At 42.6% G+C, this 15,905-nt stretch overlaps 1 protein-coding gene across 1 annotated transcript; it reads right to left on the minus strand.

The window, feature by feature from the left end:
* Positions 1 to 3,426: 3,426 nt before the first annotated feature.
* LOC308393738 (uncharacterized protein) lies at positions 3,427 to 13,989 on the minus strand. Its single transcript, XM_080877693.1, has 8 exons — positions 13,693 to 13,989; positions 13,340 to 13,504; positions 13,130 to 13,202; positions 12,873 to 13,032; positions 4,661 to 4,949; positions 4,287 to 4,451; positions 4,091 to 4,169; positions 3,427 to 4,004 (listed from the first exon to the last, which is right to left on the minus strand). The coding sequence occupies exons 1-8, from the start codon at positions 13,892 to 13,894 to the stop codon at positions 3,842 to 3,844; spliced, it is 1,296 nt and encodes a 431-aa protein (XP_080733819.1). The 5' UTR covers positions 13,895 to 13,989; the 3' UTR covers positions 3,427 to 3,841.
* Between the last annotated feature and the right edge of the window lie 1,916 nt (positions 13,990 to 15,905).

A 15,905-nucleotide genomic window follows, 5' to 3' on the forward strand; every position in this document is an offset into this window, starting at 1 on the left:
GGCTGGGGTGACTGGAGTCCTTGATGATCCTCCCCGCTTTCCTCAGGCAGCGCTTCCTGTAGATGTCTTGGAGGGAGGGAAGCTCACCTCCAATTATCCGTTCAGGGCACCGCACTACTCACAGTGATAGAAGGTCCTGAGGATGCGGGGGCTCATGCCGAATCTTTTCAGTCTCCTGAGAAAGAAGAGGCGCTGCTGCGCCTTCTTCACTGTTTTGTTTGTGTGTACTGACCACGTAAGATCCTCAGCCAGATGTACTCCAAGGAACCGGAAGCTGCTCACTCTCTCCACAGCAGCGCCGTTGATGGTGATGGGGGTGTGTACTTCTCTGCACCTCCGGAAGTCCACTATCAACTCCTTTGTCTTTGCGACGTTGAGGGTGAGATGGTTGTCTTGACACCAGTGGGTCAGGGCGCTGACCTCCTCCCTGTAAGCCGTCTCATCACCGTTGGTGATAAGACCCACCACTGTAGTGTCGTCCGCAAACTTCACAATGATGTTGGAGTTGTTAGTGGCCGTGCAGTCGTAGGTGTAGAGTGAGTATAGGAGAGGGCTCAGTACACACCCCTGTGGAGCACCAGTGTTCAGTGTGATGGGGGATGAGGTGATGCTGCCCAGTCTGACCACTTGGCGTCTGTCAGACAGGAAGCTAAGGATCCAGCTGCAGAGGGAGCTGCTCAGTCCTAGATCCTGCAGTTTCCCGTTTCCTTTATTAATCCCTCGGGTGGGTTCCTCTGGGAAATTCGGTTTCCAAAAGCACAGCACCGACAGAAGTTACAGAACGTGAGCAGAATATTTTATATATACACACATATATAAATACAGAGACATATATGAATAAAATATATGAAAGGGATAAATAGAATAAATAGGAATAAGAATACAAGGGAATTGCACATTTCAAGGGAATTGCACATTTCAAGTATTGAAGTGTTTTGCACCGTTGACTATTAACAAAAAGCATTGCACAGTGAAGAGGCACTACAGCTTAGTTGTCCCCCCTCCTTTGTCCTCCTGTTTCCCCTCCCTCTCCCCTCCAGAGAGGAGTTAAACAGTCTGATGGCGTGTGGGACAAAGGAGTTTTTAAGTCTGTTAGTTCTTGTCTTTGGGAGAAGCAACCTGTCACTGAACAGACTCTTCTGGTTGTTAATGGCCGTGTGCAGAGGATGCCTGGCATTGTTCATAATGTCCAGCAGTTTCTTTAATGTCCTTTTCTCTGCCACTGTCACCAGAGTGTCCAGCTTCATGCCGACCACAGAGCTAGCCCTCCTGATCAGTTTCTCCAGCCTGGATGAGTCCTTCTTTGCTGTGCTGCTCCCCCAGCACACCACAGCATAGAAAAGTACTCCAGCAACCACCGACCGGTAAAACATCCTCAGGAGCTTCCTGCAGATGTTAAAAGACCTCAGCCTCCTGAGGACGTACAGTCGGCTTTGGGCTTTTTTATACAGGTGCTCTGTGTTGCATGACCAGTCCAGTTTGTTGTCCACCCACAGCCCGAGGTACTTGTACTTGTTGACCACCTCCACCTCCTCTATCTGAACCGGCAGTGGACCTGCTCTGGACCTCCCACAACCAGTTCCTTGGTCTTTGAGGTGTTGAGTTGCAGGTGGTTTGTGTGACTCCATGTGAGGAAGTTCCTCACCAGACTTCTGTACTCCTCTTCCTGATCATCTTCCAGGATGCAGCCATTTGCATCATGGCTGTACGGCAGCTGTGCGATGGCATCGTGCTACTACGAACCAAAATGTTTTCAGCACCTCGTTAAATTTTAGCCAGAGAGAATTAGGGCCGTGATTAGATATGACGACTGCTTTCTTTCTGTTAGTCTTTTGCTGGCAGTTCAGGAAGGAATCTGTGCGGCACACGGCCACTCCCTCCAGAGTCTGCATCCACTTAAATCCACACCCACGTCTTGTTATGTTTCGAGTGAGGAGCGAGATCATTTGTTTCCACAAATTAGAAACGCACTAATGGAGCAAATGTGTATTTGCCAATAATTAATTTCACTGTTCTCTCCGAGCAAATGATCAAATCAAAGCATGTATTTATCCTTCGATCTTCCTCTTGTATATTTGCCCACACAAATGTTCACATGGTGCTTATCTTAAATGGTTGGTTTTACACACTGATGACTATGAAATGCAGACTGAACAAAAGTAGGTTTCTTACTGTCGTTCCATAGTTTGTCTAGTCTGAGAGCAACCCTGTCAACGCTTCTGGTGTACAGTAATGGATTTAATGACAGTGTATGAAAGGAAGGAAACGAATACACTGGAGAAAACACACTCATTACTTGTACACTGTGGCGTTTAAGATAACTGCTGCCTGGATACAGCAAACAACAAACTCTTATGGACTTTTTATATTCAACCAAATGCAGTTTGTGTGTTAAAGCAAAGTCTGAACACATGTTAAACTTATGGCACTGTGTTTATTTTACAGCTGTGGTGGTTAGCAAGCAGAGTATTACTGAAAACTGGAATCTGAATAATATTTTAAATTATGCGACCACAGTTGCTCCCAGACAGTAAGAACAGCGACTGACAAAACTGAATCAATAACGACAAATATTACAAAGTTACAAAATGTAACAAAACAGTTATAAATATCCCTGCAGATAACACAAGTTCAATTTATATGGTGGAAACTGAGGCGCCCTCTTACCAAACTGTAAAGCTTGTTATTTTCTCTGCAGAGGACGTGCACGATGAAGCTTGTGCACGATGAAGCTTGTGCACGATGAAGGGTGTGCACGATGAAGGATGTGCACGATGAAGGGTGTGCACGATGAAGGGTGTGCACGATGAAGCTTGTGCACGATGAAGGGTGTGCACGATGAAGGGTGTGCACGATGAAGCTTGTGCACGATGAAGGGTGTGCACGATGAAGGATGTGCACGATGAAGGATGTGTACGACTACTGCCGTGTGACTGTTCATTAGATGGAGGAGCTGTACAGCCAGACGGCCACGGTCAGGAATCATTTCCTGTGTGGCTCAGTGGCGCATTTGGGTAATCTCAGTCTCTCGCTGAGCGTGCTCCTGTGATTGGCCAGCACGTCATGGAGCGTTGTCCTTATCTTGGACAACATCCGCCTCTCTGACACCACCTTAGCTCCGTCCACTCAGCATTCCTGGCCGTGCAAATCAGTTTATTGAGTTTGTTGCCACCTGCGACACTTAACCTGCTGCCCCAGCATGCAACAGCGTAGAGGATGACGCTGGCTAGACTACTGAAGAGTATGCAGCTGATACATGATGCTTTTGTATTGTTGCACGTATGGCACAACCTCCAAATTCTCCCTCCATTAAAAAGTGCAGTGGCTTCATGGTTGTGGGTTTTTGTTTTTGTCAGCATCTAATAATAAATAACAAACTTAAATAACTTCATATAAAGTTTGTCTTCACAAAGGCACCTTTTTAAAATGTTCAAGCTTTAAATATCATTGATCAAACACAGGAAAACCCAGACGAGAAAAAAAACAAAAACAAAACAATTTTATTTAATTATGCAAACAATAAAAAAACTGACAAGTTACGAAATGAATCACACACTTTAGACACAAACAGATCAAAGTACAACAGAAAGTACTGCACTTTATGGCCACACTTTAAATTATGAAAGCAAATCTTATTTAAAGCTTATTATAAACGTGATGATTTTATAAGAGTGCAGGAGGACGACAGGGTCCTTCACTAACATAAATCTGTAATTACAGAAGAAATTTCAATGTTGAACCTTCACATCTTTACTGTGGGAAACAACACACGACGACCGATCCTGATGTGACCTCATTATTCAGTGAATGTAGAAAGTTTTTTCTTCTTCTTTGCTTTCAACTAGACGTAGTTGGACTTTGGATCACTGGTGGGAAGCAGACGGCTGGAGCTTATGGACACCGAGGACATGGTCGTGCATCTCCGACAGCTCAGGAAAGCACCACCAGTCAGAGTGAGCAGTCCACCGGCCCAGCTCACAAACACGGCATTACCAAACTCAGATCTGCCGGAGAGAGCAAATAAACACTAACTTAGCGTGCTGCATGTTTGCTCACAGGGTTCATGTGTGACAATATGTGTCAGCTGTACCTGATTAGAGGAGGCGAATGATAAAAGTTCTGAAGAACAACTTTGACAAACCAGGAGGTGATGATGATGGTCAATAAACCTAATCACAGACAGCACATGATATTGTCCATCACTGCAGCCCATTGTTGTGAATACATTAGTCGTCTCTCCACTCATTTAATTTTGGTTTCATGTGTTAGTTTAGATCTGAACACACCTGAGAGCATGAACATGATTCCCCCAATCATCGCTGTCACAGATTTGCTCTGCGAGGCACCGTCCATGAAGTGGGTGCACTTCATCCCCACTGTGGAGACGAGCATTGCCAGAGCAGAGAGGAAGAGGCTGAGTGGCAACGCTATCCTGGTTGCTTGAATCTCATCTAAAGGAAACAGAAGCACAAATATGGGAACGTTTGCTAAACTGTAAATGTAGATTATACATTAAATATCAGATTTAGAACATTTTTGCTTGCAAAAGCTCAACAAAAAGCTGGAAGTAATTCCACACAAACATTTTTACTTTGTCAAAAAGAGACATTTCTGACTAATTACAGCCCCTGTTGTAAGCTGGGGTGCAATCCAAACCTACCTGGCAGTTTGATAAAGGAATGGTAAATTTCACAGGTGGCTCTGTCTTGGACTCCACCACAGGACATCCATAAGCCCTCATAGGAGCGGTGCTTGCCCTGGACCAGCTTCTTCCAGTCCACCATAAAAGTGGCGGCAGCAGTGGCACCGACTCCGACCAGGGAGAGAAAAAATCCAAGCAGCTGTAATCCAGATGCGGCCATCTTATCCAGCAGAGGAGTTAACTTAATCGACGAGTCCTGAAACGTCTTTGGGAATGTCCAAATGATCTGAAATGCTGATGAGTGCCGCTGAAGTCAGTAGTCGCTCGTAGTTGCTCACAGTTATGCGTGAGCGCTGCTGCCTCCTGTTTTTAAAGTCCAAGATGCGTCACGCTCTAGATCCCTTTTTCCTCCTGCAGCCGTTGATGGGAAGAAAATGTTCCAGGAAGTCTTATCTTGCTAATTAACTAATGATGATAACATAGATTACACTGACATCCTAAGGAAAGACCGCCATAACATGTTTGAACAAATACGAAAAAGATTCCTCTTCTTTGGATGAGTCCTCCTGATGACCTCCATGAGTAGAAGTTTAATATTTAGCATTTAATATGTTTCTGCAAATCTGGCCTGATGATCAAACTGGGTCTCAAAGTGCACAGACACAAGAATGGATTTCAAGATCGGTGCAAATCTGATTTTTCTGCAGTTTCACTTTGCATCAAACATGTGCTTCAGGTGTGGCGCATGCCTAGTGCATTTAACCTGCACCTATATGAGACTGCAACAGGCTACGTGCAGGGAACTAAACTGTGAGCCCATCACACAACAATGGCCTGATTATCTAACGGGTTTCAATATGTATTTATTGGATGCATCTTTGGGTTGATGTACGATACAAAACATACTTTAAACTTTAAGCTTTGCATGATTCAAACTGTGCTGAGATCTACATTTTTAAGTATAATTTTACAGTGAATGAAGAAAATAAGCAGAGTTACTTTAAGGCAGCACATCTTACACATGCAAACATTTGTTGAATTTATTCTGTAACTTCTGTGTTGCATGCTTCAACTGATAAACTATTGCACAAGCACAATTTACAATGCACAGTACTGTACATTCTGAGTCCCACGAGATCCATTAAAGATGATCTTTGAACCAAACATTTGAACGTCAGCGTCCTCATTGTCATTCCTTTCCTCCATTTAACGTAGCAAGCTCGCGCTTACGTGAACAAACTCTTCATTTACTTCAGCAGTTACCAAATTATCTGACCATATTTGGTTCACAAGATGCCTGTTTGTTAACATTTGCATTGCCTGTTAGATTGGATCAGGGTCCAGCCTTTCCTGAAATAAGCACAAACACTTTGCAGCAATTAAAGTTACAGATCCCATCTGAATGTGCCACTTAACTTATTTATTATTCTTTTTTTCTTTCCAGCATTGTTAAGTTTGACTTGCAAGGTCTGCTTGAGTCAAATCTTATTTCCAAGGAAGTTTCTTTTGTTGTTGCCTGCAGGCAGAAGATGTTGGTGACAGCAGCAGGAAGGATGTTTTTGTGCCACATGACTTTTTAAATTACTTATTTTTAACAAATGATTGCACCAAGAAGTCGACACAACGGTCCGCACAGTTTGACACTTTTTAACCTTTCTTTAACTCCACACTGTAGTCAGTCGAGTTTTGCTTGGAGCATCAAGCTGGAGATTTCATTGTTTTTACCATCTTTCAAAATCTGTCTTCGTGCTAACGATCCTGTACGCAGACAGACCCTCCACTATGATAAAGTACACAGGACTGGTATTAGCTTTTTAACCTGTTTATAGCCTCATACTGTTTTCTATTTTTTGGTGCCTCAGAGGTCAAACCATCATCGGGGCGCTGCATCATCACTAATGTAGCACCCAACTCACGTAGCTCAAATTCAAATTTTATTTGTCACGTACACAGTCATACACAGTACGATATGCAGTGAAATGCTTAGACAACTGCTCGTGAGCTAAAAAAAAAAGAAAAGAAGAAAAGGCTATGAATAAGATAGGAAATAAATATGAAAATTAGGAAGGAATAAAACAAAATATGAAAATTTAAGTTAAAAATGAAATAACTGTACAACACAAATTAGAATGAAGTTATTTCATTTTTAACTTTAATTTTTTTATATATTATTTTATAGCTCAGGATTAACTCTCGGTTAAGGTGATGATAGTACTATGAGCGGGGCCCTGGTACGTTACTTAATTTTACTGGTAAACAGCAGAAACAATTAACCAGTTTTAACCTTTGTACTTAGAAGTCTTAGAAAGTCGAATTTCCCAGAGGAACCCACCCGAGGGATTAATAAAGTTCTATCTTATCTTATCTTATCTTATCTTATCTTGTCTTGATATTGGCGGTGCCTCCACTCAGTGAAAATAATGAGTTCTGTTTAATCTTCACTAAGAATCATGAATTTATCTAACATGTTAACCCGTTGTTACTTTGTAGTAACCGTTACCACTTACAAACTCTGTAAATAATAATTATGACACAAAACTTTAAATTCAAAATGTATTTAGTCAAAATAAAGTATGATTTAAAAAAACATACAATATTCCAAGTTCTGAAGCGTTTCCTTACAATTCAATTGGATGTTTTCTCTTCACACTCACAGTCAATGTTTTAGAAAACACATTTATCCCACAATCCTTTTAAGTTCAGTTCAGATTTGTAACCTTTGCGAGCTCATGTACTGAAACCGTTGCAGGCCTGGTCGTTGCTCGGGCTCGATGGGCCAGAAAACACACAAACGGCCGCTTCACTTGTTAAACAAGCAGAAAAACAAAACGCACGTGCTCAGGTCTACTCCCAAATCCGTTGGGCTAAATGCGAGGGCGAGCTGAGGGGCAGGCTCGCTTTGTGACCGGCAACGCTGCTGAGTACACTGGGACAAACCCACGGAAATCCTATCCACAGCAGAAGGGTCCAGAGGATTCCTCCACTGTGCGTTAGAGATTACTATTTAGTTTCATAGAGTAATCTGTAGCTTACTACTCGGCATACATAGCTATTGCTGGCTCTAAAATGCTAACATGATACATTTTAAGTTCTTCTACATTCTGTTTAAGCTCAATACTACATTCAGTACTCACTCATCACAGGGTAAACAGCGCATAGCAGGAAGGTAAATAGCCTGTGAGCGCTTTACACATTCACACACTGGTGATGGCAGCTACATTGCAGCCACAGCCACCCTGGGGCGCACTGACAGAGGCGAGGCTGCCGGACACTGGCGCCACCAGTAGGCAGCAACGGGTGAAGTGTCTCGCCCAAGGACACAACGACCGAGACTGTCCGAGCCGAGGCTCGAACCGGCAACCGTCCGATTACAAGGCGAACTCCCAACTCTTGAGCCACGATCGCCGGTAGACTCTGCATCCACGGCTATTGTTTTTGACTATTCTCCCGTTAGCTCGCCATCCTCCTCCGGTAACGTGCAGCTGCCGACTCTCACCAGTTTAGTTAGTGCTTATTTTTCTTTCGCCTCGCTTAGATCCCGCCTTCCTTACGTCTGATTGGACAATAGGTTTACATCACCCAATGGGATAGACGAAAATACAAGATTGACAAGCCAAAATGAACTCGTAAAACAACTTGCAGCAAATACAAAGTTTTCCTTGTTTCACATTAGAAAACAAACCTTTGGTTTTCTTGTAACTTTTAACTCCGTGAACACTTAAATTATGATTGACTTCTATTTATTGTGATTTTAAACACGTTTTTAATGCATTTGAATTCTTTTTTTGTTTTTTAAACACATGTGAAATATTTACAATAAAGTCTTTACATGACAATGTTTATATCCTTTTAACCTGTAGGGTCTAAAATAGATATTTGAGACCAGGCTACACTAATAATCCTGGGAACAGAGTGTATGAACTTACCGTAAATCCTGGACTACAGAGCGCACCTGATTAAAAGCTGCATGCTCTAATTGTAGGAAGAAAATCAATTTTGTACTTGTACAGGCCGCACCGTATGCGTTTCACCTGTAATATGAGATATCTACACAGAAATATTACACGTGAGGATTTTTAACGTTTAATTTAATCCGTAAGGTAACATAAACATGGTAACAAGTACAAGTACAAGCTGCAGTGTTCACAGTGTGGGGGGAAAGTAGCGGCTTATGACCCGAAAACTACGGTATTTGTGTTGATCAAACTGTAACACTAAAATGACATCACCTTGGTTGAGTAGGTTATGACATTTATAAAATAAAAAAATGACAAAGTGAAACAAAGATTTCATTCCAGGCTCGATTCAGTCCCTCCCTCCACGGAGAGCTGGGACGTCTGGCCCACGTCTGCCCTGACTGTGATGCACCTCTCAGGCAAAGAATTCACTGTGTGTGGATATTCAGATTGCTTATAATAAGCCTGCTTATTATGAATAAAAGTCATGCAGGTCTCAAAAAAGAAGGGAAACAAAGAGACACGTTAACATGATGGAAATGAAAAGCAAAACATTTCAATAATGAGAAAGTTTTATGAATGAATAAAACAGCAAAAACAAGGATTAACAAATGAGTCTGATAAATAAGCAAAAGTAGAAAAAAAAAGAGCTTCAACAAAACGTTCCCAGTGTGAAGCAGGAAGCTGCTGGGAGGCTGACCTCAGTGACGTTTTGGCAGGATGTGGCACCAAAAGCTTTTGAAAACAATAACTTTTTAAAGGGAACAGTTCTGTATTTCACAGGTGCAGATGAGCTTTGTTGTGTGTGTGTGTGTGTGTGTGTGTGGACACTTTCTATGTGTCTGTTTGGTTGATATTTATACCTTATTGGAAAATGTTTCAATTGCCTTTAAGCAGCCGGAAGGAAAGTTCGTCCTTATGTGTGGATGAATTTATGTTTGGATTGCATCAGTAGATGGCGCTAAAACCACAGAGCTCACTCACCTGCAGCTGAAGAGAATATCCTCCTGAGAACAAGGACATTTCTGTCCTCTGTAATGGAAATTTGTTTTTGGTCTATATCCAAGTCCGATGCATTTAGCAGACGACATCCTGCCACACTGACATCTGGTGTGTTTGGGTGGTAAACAGGAAGAAAATCACACAAAAGTTAAACTCTTTGTTCCCGGATCCTCAGGAGGAAATATTGAGGAGCTCCATCTCTCCTGTCTGATCAGATGATGTTCTCAGTTCCACAGTTTCGTTTTCACTTCATATAGACAGATGTTTGTCTTTCTGACATTCAGTCCAATGAATTTAAATAACCAGCTGTAGACATGCCAGTAAGTGTTGAGGGGCACCAGTCATATAAGCTGCCATACACTGGTTGTGCATATGTGTGATATGTACATGACACAGCTGGAAAAACAAATGTTGGTGTGAGCATGTAAACATCAGTGATCATCAGAGCACACCCTGAAACCTTTTATCACACCATTAGCATCCACATGTTACCCTAATGACCCCTCTGCACAGAAACAGACACAGCACACCTGGGCAGTGACCTGTAGGAGCAGCTTGAGGTTTCTGAATATCTGAAAGGGTTTGCTGGGTTTCAACGACTCATTAAGAAACTGAAAATTCACTTTTTCATGGGTTTACAAGTGTGGGGGTCCCACTCTGGGCAGGGACACAACTGGCTCAAAGATCCACTTTACCCACTATTAAATACTTGTTTGAAAACAAATAATTACAATAAAACTTCTGAAGCTAAGTGAAACTGTATATAGCAGATGTACATGAAGGTCCTTCACCACTGCAGCTTCTGCTTATATGTCTGACCTACACACACACATGCATATATGTTCCTTATTTAAGAATCTCTGGGTTCCTACAAATGAAGAATCTCGATACATAATTACTAAAGTGTTCCTGGATCAAATCAAATCAAATCACTTTTATTGTCACATCACATGTGCAGGTACATTGGTACAGCACATGTGAGTGAAATTCTTGTGTGCGAGCTTCACAAGCAACAGAGTTGTGCAAAATACAATAATGTAAACAAGCAAAATACAAGAATGGCTACATCTGAAACTAATAAATATATGTACAATATATAATATATAATACAATATATAATAGTATATGCAGAGAACACGTTCACGTAATGATTCATCAGTTAGATCAGATGTAATTATCTACAGATGACTCACTGAAAGAGGTTGGTAGCCTCGTTAATCACAAACAGGGACACGCAGCTCTGCAGGATTCGTGAGTGTTTATTTACGGTTCCCAGCTCACAGCTCCGCCCTGCTCTCCACCCTCCTCTGGGCCCCAGCAGCTACTCAAATAGGAAAGGAATGATGGAGGGTCATCTGTGGGGGCCACACCCAAACCCGCTGCTCCACTCCTCCCCTGCAGCTGAGCCACAAACCACACCTCGCCACAGTGCAGTTGTGAAACAGGAATGCTACACAATACAAATCCAACAAGGTGGCACCTCCAAAGTGGCCACACAATTAGTCATATGATCCGTCAGCTCTGCTAGTGTTGAACAAGGGGCAGTTAAGGATTACTTATCGGTGTTCCTGTAGAGAAATTTGGGTGGAGGACATTTATTTATTTATTGGAGCAACGACAAGTAACAGCAAGCTGTCCAGTGCTGGATCCTCTATAGAATAAAACTATTTATCTGATTCAAATTGTTGTTCTCAGCAGTCGAGTTAGACATGAACAAACGAGCACAGTAACATCAAATATCCATTAACTGCTTTATTTTATCCCATTTTGCTTTGTCACAATCAGCATCGCAGCGGCACACAGTCGCTCCCAGACACGGCCTGCATCCACTCACGTCCACATCCGCTCTTTGTTATGTTTCGAGTGAAGAGTGAGCGAATTTCTCCCCACTGTGACTCAGAAACTCGGAAGCAAACGAACTCTCACCTGTGTTAATCTTCTCACTCTTGCTAATTATTTAATCGAACGAGGCATTCGCGTATCCCTCACACTCGGGACGCAGCCCAGTCTCATGACATGAACATGAACCAAAGTCGGTAAACAGCTTCTGTTTTTGTGTATTTGCCTCCTGAAAATGCAGCTTATAGTCAAATCTCATCAGTTATCACTTACTTCCTAAACAATGGCAGTGCTTATCTTAAACCCACTAAATGCTGACTGAATGCAGCAAGTAGGTTTCTCTGAGAGCGACCTTGGCAACTCTTATATGGTCCTAATGGTCTGGAGTAATGGGCTTAATGACAGTATCTGTGAAAGGAAGGAAAGTATGACATCATTACTCGTACACGGCGGCGCTTAAGATAAGTACTGCCTGGTTACAGTAAACAAGTCTTATGAATGTTTATGCAGTTTTGTGCTGACATTATGGCGTCACATCTGACTGACAGCAGCTGATATCCACAGTGAACGATCCTTTGGTGCTGTGGGAACGGGACTGCTGGTCAGGTCTGAGCTCGCTTCTCCAGCCACATCACCTCGCCACAGTAACATAGCTTCACATTAGGATGATGTTTAAAAATGTATTTCAATGATCTGAGCCTTATCAGTTAATAATAATAAGAAGAAGAATCTTGGTTGGTGGTTATTATCTATCAAATCGATGATGTCTTTTTGTCTTTGTGAGTTTCTATAGATGATTTAACTGCATTAATGTTTCATATGTGTAGATGTTTTGTTGCACGTGTTTCTGTCTTTCAGTTCTGCCCACTTGCTTCTGATTTGTTGATTTCATGTAACCTGTCAGGTACTCTGCAGAAACTTAGCCTGTGCGGCTAATTAAAAACAGGAAAACACAGATTATAAAAAACAACATTATTTTATTTTTCTTCTCAAAATATACAAAATGTTATCTGATCAGGGGAAGCATCACAGATACAAATAAACACATAAAACACACACAAACAAATCCGTATATCGGAAAAGTATCAGAAATGACGCTGTCTCCACTTTACATGCGGCCACACTTCAAACTATTAAAAACTGTTTGTCTTCAGTGCTACTATGAAGAAACTCCACCTGACATGCTCACTTGTATATTTATCGATTTGTGGACTTTTTCAGACTTTAAACTTTGAACCCTGACATCTTTACAGCAGGAGAAACCAGAGCTGTGGTGGCATTTAAACCCAGGACAAAGGAGATTCAAAGGAGTTTCTTCTGAGCGATCCTCACTCCGATCTCAAAGACCTCTCAGTGAATGGACGTATTCTTTAAATAATCCACAAAGGGAAACCGGCTCCTTCTTCAGGTTCTTGTGGCCTTTTCAACTAGACGTAGTTGGACTTGGAGTGATTGGTAGAAAGAAAGTGGCTGGAGCTCATGGACACTGGAGGGTTGGTCCTCCAGCATCTCCGACAGCTCAGGAAAGCACCACCGGCCGCAGTGAGGAGTCCACCAACCCAGCTCACAAACACGGCATTACCAAACTCAGGTCTGCCAAAAAGAGCAGAGCAACATTAATGTAGCACACTGCGTGTTTATTTACAATGTGTATGCATACGTGTGTGTGTGTGTGTCTTGATGACAGTACCTAAACAGCTTGTGTCCACTGTAAGAAAGAACCATGTTGACAAACCAGGAGGTGATGATGATGGTCAACACGCCTAATGAAAGAAAACATCTTTGATCATTGCAGCACTCATGGATCCTGACCCACCTGTTCACTACAATAACAGCCGCTCTCAGCTGCTAACTTCATTATGACTTCTGTCTTCAGTCTGAGCACAGGCTTTGGACACACCTGAAAGTATGAACGTGATTCCTCCGATCATCGCTATCATGGATTTGCTCTTTGGCACACCGTCCATGAAGTGGGTGCACTTCATCCCCACTGTGGAGATGAGTACAGCCAGAGCAGAGAGGAGGAGGCTGACCGGCAGCACTGCCCTGGTAACCTGAATCTCAGCTGCGGCGAACAGAAGCACAAATATCGGTAAGAAATCGTAGCTTTATTACACCGGTGAGAGAAAGAGATTTGGTTTGTTCTCTGATGGCTCGGTGGCTAAAATCCAAAGAAGTAACTGTAACTACATTTACTTTACCCAAAAAGCAGCGTCTTGCTTTGAGATGATTGTAGGTGCGATGCAAACTTACTCGGCATTTTCAGGATGGACTGATAAATTTCACAGGTCATTCTGTCTTGAACACCAGCGCAGGACATCCATAAGCCCTCATAGGAGCGGTGCTTGCCCTGGACCAGCTTCTTCCAGTCCACCATAACAGTGGCGGCAACAGTGGCAGCGACTCCGACCAGAGAGAGAAAAAAGCCGAGGAGCTGCAGTCCGGACGCGGCCATGTTATCCAGCAGATTAATAAGTCCTGAGACTTGTTGTGAGATGGAGAACAGTGATGAGCAGCCGCTGAAGTCAGTAGTTGCTGATTTAAAGGAGTCCCTCCCTCGTAGTTGCTCAGACCTTTGTGCGAGCGCGCTGCTGCCTCCTGTTTTTAAAGTGTAAGGGTGAGGCCCCCTTTTTCCTTCCGCAGCCTTTGATGGGAAGAACGTTTTCCTGGAAGTGGTATCGGGCTAATTAAGTGATGACTGGATCACACCGACTATTCTAAAGAAGAGTCGCTTCAACATCACGTGGCCTTTGCAGTTCTTTGCTTAGGCTCCTATCAAAATAAGCCAAATGGGAAATCAGTTCACGATTTCTTTATTATCTTCTTTCAAATAATTCAGAAAGTCCCTTTTTAATAGTTCAGTTGTTTCTTTTTCAAACAAACAATAAAAACGGTCTTTGGAAGACACCTCCTGATGTCTGTCTTAACTTTTGAGCCTACAAATCTGCAGAAATGTAATATTAGCCTACATGATCCCCTAATTTGTTGTGATGACGATCACCTAATATGTACCCTGCATGTGCCACTACTCTGGACATCAGGGCACTGACTCTCTGATCCAGTATAATCTACGCTGACACAGTTAGCGCCGTATGATCAGCCCTGAGCCGAACAGTCTGCAGGTCAGGTTGCTGGACGCAGTTTCTGAGCTGTCACGGATGAATTGGCCGATTAGTCATGTTGACAGGAAAAGCTTTGGCTAATTCTCATTGCAGCCGCTCAGAGAGTCACAATAGTGTTGTTTCTCTTTTTGGGTTTGTAACATGTATTTGCATTGAAAGCCTGCTAGCCTGTAATCACTGGATCACTGGACTTTTCCATGTTTTGTAAGGATGTGACTTTCAGATGCTGCTGATCTCTGTTGAGGCTTGTGATTTGTCCTCTACTTGTTTTTTAAGGGCACACCTCACCAAGCTGACATTTTGGCCGGTGTTCCCCTAAAAGCTCTTTGGGGATGTCAAACTGTTTCCTTTGACATTTTTTTATGGATTTAACTAAAAACAGACAAATGATTTGTTTTCTTTAAAGAGACGATACTAACTTAGAGGCACAATTGAAAATTGCTTGTTTGCTAAGTCGGGAGAAACTTTGCTCCAGATCACTTTAAGAAATTGCAAGAATGCGTCTTTGGCAGCCAAATATACAGGAATGAAGGATGTCTCAAGGTCTTTGCACAGCGCTGTTCTTGAGTCCCAAACATCCGTTAAAGGTCTTTGAAGCAAACGCTGACGGTCAGCATCCTCATTGTGACTCTTCCTTTGTGATGCACAGCAGCAGGCTCGTGCTTACGTGAACAAACTCTTTATTTTTCCTTTGACAGTTACTAAATTATTCGAGCATATTTGGTTCACAGGATACGTGTTTGTAAACACGTCGCCTGCATCGCCTGCTAGATTGGCTCAGGCTCCGCCCTTTCCTGAAATATGGCTTCATCAAAACATTTTGCTGCAATTCAAGTCCCAGATTTCATCTGACTTTGCCTTAATTACATCACGTCTGTCCTTCCTTTAGCACTTGGGTTATTTATTAATTAACTTATTTAAAGTCTGCTTAGGTCATTGTTTATTTACAAGGAAATAAAGGTCACTGGGGGTCGCGTTATGAGCCTGCAGGGAGCAGATGGTTGGTGACAATATCAGGAAACCCGCTTTTTTGTACCCGTCAAGTATCTGAATTGGCTTCAGCACAACACAGAAGCCTGAAGTGAAACTGTCTGATGAGAAGCCGGCTTCCTTCTATTCTCACAGCAAGTTGAAAGCATATGCCAGCCTGAAGAATAATATGTCATCTTTCATCTAAGCACACGTTATTCCCACTATAATAATACTGTGTTTGTCAGCCTTACTCCATACGAGCAGGGTTTAATAAGGAATGCAGTCTAAAGCTGATGGTTTGTAACTGTGCAGTTAAATATGTGCCATTCAGCAACAGTAGCAGGTTCCAGTGTGTGCTGTGTGTGCAACAAG

This window comes from Rhamphochromis sp. 'chilingali', assembly GCF_963969265.1.
Source record: "Rhamphochromis sp. 'chilingali' genome assembly, chromosome: 3".
NCBI classification, from domain to species: domain Eukaryota; kingdom Metazoa; phylum Chordata; class Actinopteri; order Cichliformes; family Cichlidae; genus Rhamphochromis; species Rhamphochromis sp. 'chilingali'.

What these genes read in the sequence shown, in the direction of transcription:
- LOC308393738 (XM_080877693.1), bottom strand. Translation starts at nt 13,894, where the DNA reads ATGGCCGCGTCCGGACTGCAGCTCCTCGGCTTTTTTCTCTCTCTGGTC. An exon ending in ATCACTCCAAGTCCAACTAC is followed by an intron (nt 4,950 to 12,872) that starts GTCTAGTTGAAA and finishes TACTGACTTCAG; the next exon opens with CGGCACTCATCAGCATTTCA. An exon ending in CATTCGCCTCCTCTAATCAG is followed by an intron (nt 4,005 to 4,090) that starts GTACAGCTGACA and finishes TCTCTCCGGCAG; the next exon opens with ATCTGAGTTTGGTAATGCCG.